At 43.8% G+C, this 10,648-nt stretch overlaps 1 protein-coding gene and 1 long non-coding RNA gene across 6 annotated transcripts in view; one reads left to right on the forward strand and one right to left on the reverse strand.

Annotated features, from left to right (window-relative positions):
• Positions 1-7,351, reverse strand: part of LOC103459849 (rap1 GTPase-activating protein 2-like) — a 26,910-nt gene extending 19,559 nt beyond the window's left edge. For 2 of the 5 annotated variants that reach the window (XM_008401770.2, XM_008401769.2), the window contains exons 1-2: positions 7,102-7,351; positions 2,566-2,601 (exon numbers count right to left, since the gene is read on the reverse strand). In XM_008401770.2, coding sequence (XP_008399992.1) covers positions 2,566-2,601; positions 7,102-7,145 — 80 coding nt within the window. In that variant the 5' untranslated portion in view covers positions 7,146-7,351. Of the gene's footprint in view, positions 1-640; positions 881-2,565; positions 2,697-7,101 lie in introns of those variants that run through there. The other 3 variants (XM_008401767.2, XM_008401768.1, XM_008401771.2) reach the window with 3 other exon arrangements.
• Positions 7-4,619, forward strand: LOC103459848 (uncharacterized). The gene is made up of 3 exons (XR_532821.2): positions 7-610; positions 4,010-4,235; positions 4,326-4,619. It is a non-coding gene; the product is annotated as an uncharacterized LOC103459848 (long non-coding RNA).
• Positions 7,352-10,648: the final 3,297 nt, after the last annotated feature.

Below are 10,648 nucleotides of genomic sequence, written 5' to 3' on the forward strand. Positions count from 1 at the left end.
TGATTCAAACGATTCACTGTCATTATTACCGGGGAGAAGAAAAACACTGTAAACAGCAGCAGGAGAGAAGGAACGCTGCTGCTTTCAAACAGACGGACACACTAGTGTCCGTCTGTTTGACGGACACACACACCCTAACACAAAACACACACACACATTAACACACACACAACCACTAAGACACATAACACACAGACTAACACAGTCTGGTCCAGGTCTCAGTCCGTCCACTAACGTCCTCACTTTGCTTGATGTCCTCTGTCCCAAAACTTGACATAAAGACCAACTCTGAGCCAATCAGCAGGCTCCGTCTGATTTAAGGAGACGTGACCCGACTAGTGAGCAGCAGCACAGATTCCTGCTCTTTAAGGTGGAAATGAGTTTTTATCTGATTCAGTGAAACGTTTAAAATTCTGGTCTCCGTGAAGCTRTCAACATGTTGCCGTCTCTGTTTACCTTCAGGGGACACAACTACCCTCAGCCGTCCACTCAGAGGACACACACACACACGCACGCACGCACGCACRCACACACACACACACGCACGGAGACGCTTCACACTAATGGACCTGCAGCCTGCCGATCCTCTGCAGAAACAAAGTAAACAAACGTGAGTAGATATAGGAAATGTGAGACTCACCACTGGCGGTGTGGCATCGCAGCGTTGCCGTCGGTTACTGAGCATCTCACTGAGATCTAACAGAGCAGCACCGCTCCTCCTCCTCCTCTTTCTCCTCCTCTTCCTCTCTGCCGTAATGTGAGGGACCAACAGGATTACGGAGCCGTAATCAGTCAGAGGAAGGCAGATGGAGGAAAAATGGAAAACTGACGGGAGAGGAGGAGGAAGAGGAGGATGAAGCTGTCACTAATTTAAGTTAAGGCTCTGACTGAAAGCTAGCGGTGGTCTGTTAAAAAAAAAAAAAAACAGGAAGGGAGAAATAATTTTCTGTTTGCTTCTATATTTAACATTTATATTTATTTATGTTCGTTTTTCACAGATTAAATGTGTTTGTAATTTTTTTTTCTGATATCAAACAAAATGTGATTTTATTGACTTATTAATTTTGATGAATATTCATATATTAATTTATTTTTATTTATTTTTGGTCAGTGTTTACTTTTTGTATTTATTTATTTCACTTTATGAAATTATGTATTAGTTATGTAAGTTAAGTTTACTTCTACTTTTTTCATTTATTCACTTAAATTTCTTTCTGTTGGTATTTATTGATGTATTTATTTCTTCTACATTTACATTGTCAGAAAGAACACAAATATTGTCGGAGCAAAGTGCTGTGAAATTAAACAAATACAAATTCAGTTTGCTATTTTATTTCACTACAATAAATTTAAATAAGTGTGAGATATTGCTGTTTGAATATATTAGCTGAGTATTTTTTAACATCTACAAACATCATGCAAACATTAGTAATGAGCCAGTTTACTGACCTAATGGTTTACTGATTAATCTGCTCCATATTTTTCTGATTTATGGTGATTAGTAGCATTTTTAGCTTTCATGCTAGCATGCTAGTAACTCCCCAGCAGTGCTATGTCTCTGCAGACCAGAGGTGGCGCTAGACTTTTGGTTATCAGTCATTCTGACAGACGGCGTAAAAAAGATATAATTTATTTGTCCCCGTCAGTATTTAAATGTTAATAATAACAACGGCACGTGAAGTCTGAGTAGATCGTCTTCATCCTGCGGCCTGGGCCCAGTGATGAAGAGGACGAGGATCTTCATCAGTGGCGTCTGACCCGGAGCGGCTCCCAGCAGGTTCTGGTGGACAGAAAGGAGAGAGCGCTGCAGGAGGTCGCTGACCTTCCCCTCAGACACGTCGCTCTGCTCTCACATGGCGCAGCGACCGGAGCTTCCTCCGCCTGCTTCCCACTTCTGGGGAAAAAAGCTTAAAATACGGATCATGACGAGCCGCACAGCGCAGATAATAAGGTCACCACGGCAACAGCAACGTAACCACCAAAACCTAAAGATAAGATCCTGAAGGAAAACTGTTGGCTTCAAACCAGGAAGAAAACATGAAGCCTGGAACCAGAAGACAGAAAGTAGGAAGGTCCAATAAGGACACTGCTTCCTGTTCTGAGGGAGGATGGATGGATAGACTGACCCCTGACCTGCAGTGACTCCAGTCCCCCTTTCTTCTGATGGACCCATGAACACTCAGCTCCTGGTTCAGTCCGGATCATCCTTAAAGGACCAGACCGTCCTGGACCGGGTCGGACATGTTGAAGGAGGGTTTCTGTCTGCGTATCCTTCCTGAGGATAGACGGTTCTGGTGTTGGTCGGGTCCCTGAATACTTTCGGTTCTTTACGGTTGAGGATTTATTCCAGGGGTCAAACTGAGCAGAACTGAGGACACGGAGCGTCCGCCGTAGAGGTTCCAGCAGAGAGCCTTGGGGAACGCCAGCATAGAAAGGAGTAGATCTGAATGACTGGACCAACCAAGGCTGTCCTGGACCTGATGGAGTCCCGGTACTGTCACTTCCTGTTAGCGTGTGGACAGTGTTGAAGCTGGAGTTGTAAATCAGGCGTATGCTGGTACTCACCGGGCTCTCAGCGCGCTGACAGTCGACTTATCAATCCTGCAGAGACACAGAGAGGAGCAGACATTAATGGACGCCGCTCTCGTCCGGTTCTGATAACGGTTGGCGCAGAACAACATCTCCGAGGAGGAGGAGGAGATTTACGGCCGCGTTCTCCATTAACCCAGGTAACCTGAGAGGGAGGTGTGAGCCCAGAGCTTCACAGCAATAAAACACCCGTTTATTAAAGCGCTGCCACGGCGATGCATCACACATCAGCTTCTGAACTGAAGGAGGAAGGCGCCATAAAACACCCGAGTCAAGGAAACGAACAGTGTGGGACGGATGTTTGTTTCTGGCCATGAAATGTAAAAAACAACAGGCGTCTTTAAAACGGTTCTTCTGTTTGATCATCCACACATATTTAAGTTTAAACTCATTAAACCCCAAATCATCTTTTATTTTTCAAGGATGTAGAAGCTACAAAACATTCAACTGTTTGGTGAATTAACAACATGAGACCTTTTTAAAGTTTATTTTTGTTGGAAATGTTTCTGTATTAGAGGGAAAGTTTTGTTTGCTGAAGCTTCTTGTCCTCTGCTAGCAGCAAGAAGAATTTGCAGAAAGAATGATTGAGGATCAGTTTCTTGTTTATATGGATATGACGACATATTAAAAGCACTAAGCTGAAAATAATGTTAAAATAACAAAACTTTATTTGAGACATAAATTTATTGGGTGTTCATGTGACGTCCTGGACGTTGCTTTGCTAGTCGTAGCATCGTGTCTTCTGCTAATGTTAGCGCCGTGTGCTAGCTGTTAGCTCCTTTAGGACAGACCTGTAGGGAGTGTTTTGAATATTGTTACCACATTAACAGTTTGACATTGTTTTATACGTTCTGATCCAAATGCTTTCAGTGACGTTCTTGGCGCTAGCGTTAGCTAACTCGCTAACTATCCTAAGGCCTGGATGGAGAAGTCCAATTTTGTTCACGACTTTTAATCAGTTTGGGAATAAAAAGTTTCTGCAATGTGAGATAATCTCTGCTATCAAACTACCAAAATGGCAGAACGACCGGTCACAGTGGGGCGCTCTGTGACCTGCAGGGGGCGCACCAAAGTGACGGCACAAAAACAAGGAGCTTAACTAGGAGCTCAGATCAAAACACAGTTCAGCTTTATGTAGACCATAACTGGATGATTACAATAGGAAAAGGAATCTAACAGCATGGTATTTCAACCTTTAATGTTACATGAAAGCAGTTCTCAGTATTTACAGAAGGGAATCAGTTCTGATTCGCTAGTATAAAAACCAAACTAGAACCCCAGCAGAACACAAACTGAGGCTTCTGGGAAAATAATGTCAGTTTTCTGCCATCGTCTCTTCCTGCGTTGATATTTAGAGGTTTCAGTTTCTAAAGGCTTTACATGTCGTCGTGATGTTTTGGTTCTTTGCTTTGTTTCTTAGAACAAAACAGGAACCAGAGGATGAAAAACCTTCGCTGTGTCGACACTTTGTGGCTGAATGCAAAGGAGCGAGCGGCCGCTGGCGGCTGTAAACTGCTCTCTCCTCCTCTTCAGGCTCCTCCTGCATTATTAAAGACAGAAACTATCAGCCGGCTCCGTCTAAGCGCTGGATGGATGGAAATATGGAGAGAAATTAATATCTGATTCCCCAAACAAGTTGAAATTAGGTGAAGATGAGGGAGAAGTTTTGTTTAAGGAGGAAGGTGAGGGAGCGTGGATGATGCTGCAGGATTCAGTGATGTGTGTCCTGATCCCAGTTGTGACAGATCGACTGGACCAACAGGATTTACATTCCTGGCCACTGCTGCTTTCCTCTCATCCAGAACCAGACACGCGTCGCTCTGCTAACGGCTCACAGGAAACCCAAAGAGTGACGGCGAACAGAGGAGGAAGCAGCTGCAGCATCAAGAGACGCTGCAGGCTGACAGAGCAGAGATGCTGAGGTTCAGGCAGACGGTGGGAAGGTTCCCTGTTTAAAGATGGAGAACCAGAAGGAACCTTGGTTCTGTCGTCAGTCAGACGATAAATCACACTGAGATTATTTATTTAAACACCTGACAGTTCGATAAACTTGGTTCGATTTGGACCTAGAAGATCTGGCGTTTAGTTAACATGTTTTCCCTGTGTTTTTTCTTTCTGGGTGTTCCAGCTTCCCTCTTCACTCCATCAACACAATTAAATCAGGAAGGTCCAGAGTCTCTGGTTCAACAAGTGGGTGGTTAGCAGGACTCAGCAGAACGCTACCCGAGTTTCTATCAACATTTTTTATGCTCATTTTGATGCATCGCATTAGAAACAGTTGATGGAATTTGAAATTATATCCTCAATCCGGAAAAGAGTTAACGCTCTAAAGAGGAGATGGAAAGAATTTACCAAATAAATTCTGCCGTAGCAAACGCCGCCCTCTACTGGTGCCTTACCAGAGGCACCAGACTCAGAGAAACCTTCATCATGACGGAGTGAACTCCATGTGCTCCATTACAGTTAGCAACATCTACTTCCTGTTTATCATAGCCATGCGTAGCATCAACATCTGACAAAGTGACGCTTTGCGTAGCCTGGTTGATTCGCTCCAAGAAGAAAACACGACAAATTCACATTTTCTTTTTCTTAAAAGGTTTGCTCAAATTAACTCACTTTGAACACTAATGGGCTTAATGGTCTCTATAAAGGGGGTGAAAACATTTCCACATAGATCCAGGTTGGTTTGAACAGCTGCTGTCCCTGAGGAAGTGAAGATTAAATTAAATTTCTCTGCTTAGCTTCCCTTGCCAGCTCTTAGGATCGATTTAACCTCTCAGGATTGATTATCAGCTCCTCATCAGCTCTGGGGAAACGTGCGCCGATGTTTATCTAGGGAATCCTCTGGCTCTGATTTGTCTTTTATAATCTTTATAATCCAGCTCTAACAGGATCTGAGTTGTTACTGAAGGAACCTTTCTGGATGGTAACTGGTCAACTTTAAGCTCAATAATAAATGTCTGAATAAACTGGAATGACAAAATCTATAAACTACTTTTCTAACTTCTTGCAGCAACCGGTTGTACTGCAGCACAAATTTAAATGTTCGGATTCAGTTTCTTCGAGAAACACTGTACTGTTTGCTCCATGGATGTCACTTAACACACATGTCTCCATGGTTTGATCACCAGCTATGCTAGGCTAATATTTTATTGACATGTGGATAAATAATCTGGTGGATAGATGCCAATACATGACATGCATGGATTTAACTCATTACTGCAGGATTTGAACTGAAATAACGCAACAATCTCAGGCTACGGCGCATTGACGAGGATTCACTTACATCGGCATGCTGGATGCATGAAACTGAAAGTGACAGCTTGCCCTACTTCCTGATTCAGCTAATTATTATCTGACCGCTAAGGGGCAGAACATTGTACAAATGATCCAGTACAAATATCTTAGAAAGCCTTAAATAAGACAAAAATTACTTAGAAAAAATATTTCAGGATGACGTAGAAACTTCTGTCAATAATGATTGAATACTGATAAAAAGTTGCACTTTTATATTTTCACTTGTAAAAACTTGTAAAAACATGTTTTCTAAATTTTTAAAAAACTTATTTGAAGAATTTGTGGAAAATTCTTAGATTTTTTTTCTTGTAGCTTTTCTTAAATATTCAAACAAAAAAGCAGATTGGGAAGCTGCTAATAGACACATTATTGGTTGAGGTTTGCAAATCAGCCAATCCAGGAACATCATTTATTTTCCTTGTTGCTGATTGGTTGAAGCTCTAACAAGACATTAGCTTGTTCTGTAGCGCTAAGATGGTTTCCACTGAGAGCATTAATATGAAGGTATATTTGGTGTTTAAAATGTTAAAATAAACAGTTCAAAGTGTTTTTAGAGGAGGTCTGAAGTATTCCTGAGGCTCACTGTAGATTCAATCCCAGGTGGTTTGTTGTTAATTAAACCAGTGGAAAAAGAAACAAGATGGCGACAGGATTTTTTTAAAGTATGATGTTTTGTGAATTATGCAAAATAAATAAACTAAATAGGAACCAGCGAGTTTAAATTAGAAGTTTTCCATTGAGACGTTCCTGACTGAGGCTGTTTGTCTTTAACTGCATTGGTTCTTTAATCAATATTTAAATTTCTCCATCTGTAAAACATTAGCATCTGAGTTAATATTTATGTGAACTAATTTTACCTTAAATACACAATACACACTCTCCAGATTATATCATTAACATTTTCTAGCCGGTCCTGGTTCTGCTCGCCTGTGGTCCGGTTCTGCTGGGCTCTTTGTGTCGGAACAAACCCGTTTAGGTTCCTGACAGCAGAAAGTTGCTGATTAACTGCAGCCCAGCAGAACCGCGTCCAACCAGAGAAGAAGTAGTTGGGAAAATGGATTTAAGCTGCTTCATTTACGGATCTTGCTGAAACTGTGATGTCATAGTGATGTCACTGTCATGCAGATGAGGCAATCAACATGAAAAGCATTGAAAGTGTGAACGTTTTAGATCATTTTTGCCCCGTCTGGAACAATGAAACAAGCTGAGGCTCACCATCCGAAGCCGCCGAAGGACACGCTCCTCTTCCTCCGCAGCATGGTTCCTCCTCCTCCTCTTCCTCCTTTGTCTCCTCTTATTGTGTCGGATCCTCCGGCTCTCCTCGCCGCCGCCTCATCTCTCCTCCTATAAATACTCTCACCCCGGCCACACACTCCTCCGCCTCCTCCCTCTGCGTCTTCCTTCTCCTGTTAATGTTTCCCTCTTCCTCCTCCTCTTCCTCTCATACTTCGGTTGGCAGCACACTGAGAGCCGGGGATGCAGGGGGGGGCAATGATGGAGAGGAAGCCTGAAAACTTATCCATAATGGATGGAGATAAAAGGAAAGAAACATTTCAGCTTACATAACTCAGACTGCAGCCTAAAGCTCACAGATTTACACATTTAATCACAGAGGTAGCTCCCAGGAAAAACAATTTATTGTAATAAACATTCACACACTCATCTGTGAGGTCAATGTTTCTGCTGCGGCTGATGAAAAGCAGACATTTCTTCTTGTTTACAGATTTCGGCTAGCTGAAGTTCTTCTTTGTGTCTTTAACCGGTTCTGACCCGGTCCGTCCCGGCCAGATCCGTCTCCGTTAGCGGTTCCTGCCCGGTTCCTCTCCATTTTTCATAACCACTCACGAGTGGTACAAGCCGGACCAGGAATCCATTCGTTGACTCACAAACCAATAATTCTGTGTTCAAATCTTTTTATCAGTTATGATGGAAGAGCAAACAGCATCAACAACAAATATACCGAACAGAGGTGGAATTCAGCTAAACTGATCATTTTTTCACAAATTTTGGAAAGGTTTAGCGTCCTTAGCTGTGGAGGGAGATATAACACGTGGGAGTCAACATAGTTGAATTTCGTGCTTTAGCATTAGCTTCTGCTTTGTTGGTCAAGCACTTTAGAGTTAGTGGAACTAATATTTAAGATTAGTGCTTTAGCATTAGCGCAGCTAGCTTTTTAGCTGGCAGTGGTTGCCCAAGGGAATGCATGCTAACGACCAACATGCTCAGGTGTACTTCAGTCCTCAGAAGTACACCGGACGTCCGTGAAAAGGTAAAGTTCTACGACCGCGTACTTGGTGTCAGACAGCAAACTGCTCAGACTGTTTCGTATGCGACATTGACCTGATGACGTTGAGTCGTCACAGCAAGTTACAATAAGGATGCGAAGTGTGACTGCTATTCTCTGTTCAGAGCTACAAGATTGTACTCCACCCTGGAGGAGAAACAGTCAAGGCGCCCAACTAGCTCAAATGATGGTTTTAAAGAAGTTTTCCTCCAATGATCCAAGAGAGAGATGTTGTCCCAGGCTTTCACCACCAACTGGATCGCTCCTGGCCTCAGACATTCAGAAATCTTGAAAGAAGGCCAGAGTTGAAGGTCAACCTTGGCTCCTGGAGTTCTCCACACCACTGGATGTTGCACCTGTAAGGTAATTACTGAGAGAAGAGCCTCCCTGCGGCTGCACAGTGGCGCAGTTGGTAGAGCTGTTGCCTTGCAGCAAGAAGGTTCTGGGTTCGATTCCCAGCCTGGGGTCTTTCTGCGTGGAGTTTGCATGTTCTCCCTGTGCGTGCGTGGGTTTTCTCCGGGTACTCCGGTTTCCTCCCACAGTCCAAAAACATGACTGTCAGGTTAATTGGCCTCTCCAAATTGCCCCTAGGTGTGAGTGTGTGTGTGCATGGTTGTGTGTCCTGTGTGTCTCTGTGTTGCCCTGCGACAGACTGGCGACCTGTCCAGGGTGTACCCCGCCCCTCGCCCGAAAAGTTGGCTGGAGATGGGCACCAGCACCCCTCCCGACCCCACTGAGGGAAAAAGGGTGCAAGAAAATGGATGGATGGAAGAGCCTCCCTGCAGGTGGAGGCTCCAGGTTTCCGACCAGGTCACTGGGATCCGGTTCCCCTCTCATACTAACTTATGTTCCCGTCTTGATGTTCCTCTCAGGTTTGGACTTCTGACCTGAGGATTTCTACATGTTCTGGTAAAATGTAAGCTGCGCTCAAATAAATCAGTCAGATGTTTCAGTCTGGAGAGGGTTAATGTGTCACTGAGACGACCTGGGCAGGAACATTTCTGAGCCAGTCCAAGAAAATCAGTTTCCACTGAAGACTGCGTGAATGGAAACCCAACAGATGACTGTCGGAGAGCGAGATGAAGCCGCACTCCTCTGAAGTGGAGCTCCGGGTTTAATCCTCTGGCAGCTGAATGCATTTACATCTAATTACCTCTGAACAGGGTTTAGAAAGTCTAGTGTGAGCTGTAGTCACTTCACGCCCTCAGTGGCCTCCTTCCTGCTGAGAATGTAAAGGAAACAGCTGCTATCGCCCCCTGAAGGCTGAATGTGAAGCTTCAGTTTAGGATGAAAACTAATTTAAAGACTAATCAGCAGATGCACTAATCAGAAGATGCACCCATGGCATGATGGGTAACCTGGAGATCTGGTTGGTAGCAACATGCTGCCATCCAGCCACGTCTTTTTTAGGGATGTCCGTCCTCCAGCAAGACGATACCAAACCATGTTCTGCATGCGGCACAGCAAACTGGCTTCGTAGTGAAAGAGTGAAGACAGTAGACTAGTCCAGACCTGTCTCCCATTGAAGATGAAACTGATTATGAAGTGCAACATACGACAACAGAGACTCGGGACTTTTCAGCAACTCAAGTTGTAAATCAAGCAAGAATGGAAAGATCTTCTGCAGTTGGTGTTGTCAGTTTCCAAACTCTTACTGAGTGTTGTTAAAAGGAAAGGTGATGTAACAGTGGTGAAATAAATATCTTGTCTTTGTAGTCATTTCAATTGAACAATTATAATACATTATGCATTTATGTTTTACACAACGTGCCAACTCCAAAGATGCCGGACGGCTCTTTCTGACCCCAAATGTTCATCACCAGATGAAATCCAGCTGCTGACTGCCTGAAGCTCTGGACGGACACGTTCACACCTCCTGTCTGAAGATCCCAGTGTTATTCCAAAGAAAATTATGAAAACAATTCCTGCTCCAGGAGGGAACGATGGCAGCTGAGTCCCCGGGTCAGAGCATATGTCCGGTGGGCCTGTGCCAGCTGGGGCGGGTGCGAGGGCCCGGTTCTGTAGGAACCAGAACATTTTGTTCTGAGGAGGGAGGCCAGCCTGAGCAAGTGGCCAAACATTGCGTTCCATGTGACGCTGCAGACATTCATCAGCTTCAGGTCAACAATCTGTAAGGAGACACCTGGACGCTTAAATACCTCCAGTTCAGCCCTTTCCCTGCTGCTGGTTCAGAGGATAAACATTCGATCCAAAGTTTAGCTTTAAGGTAAGGATGGGAGGAAAACCTGGAAGTGAATAAACTCAAGCATTTATTCATTTCTTCCCTTTGAATCAGAGGGATCATGGTTCATTCCTAAAGTCTTCAGGTAAAAGGTCGGAAGGGGTGTAAACAATTTCTAACTAACCTACAAGAATGCTAACTGCCAAACAAATCCTAGCAATTCCTGTTCTAGCAATTCCTAATAGTCCTAACAATTACTAACTGTCCAAACAATTCCTAACAGTCCTAACAATTCC

This window comes from Poecilia reticulata, unplaced genomic scaffold (assembly GCF_000633615.1).
Source record: "Poecilia reticulata strain Guanapo unplaced genomic scaffold, Guppy_female_1.0+MT scaffold_131, whole genome shotgun sequence".
Classification (NCBI taxonomy): Eukaryota; Metazoa; Chordata; class Actinopteri; order Cyprinodontiformes; family Poeciliidae; genus Poecilia; species Poecilia reticulata.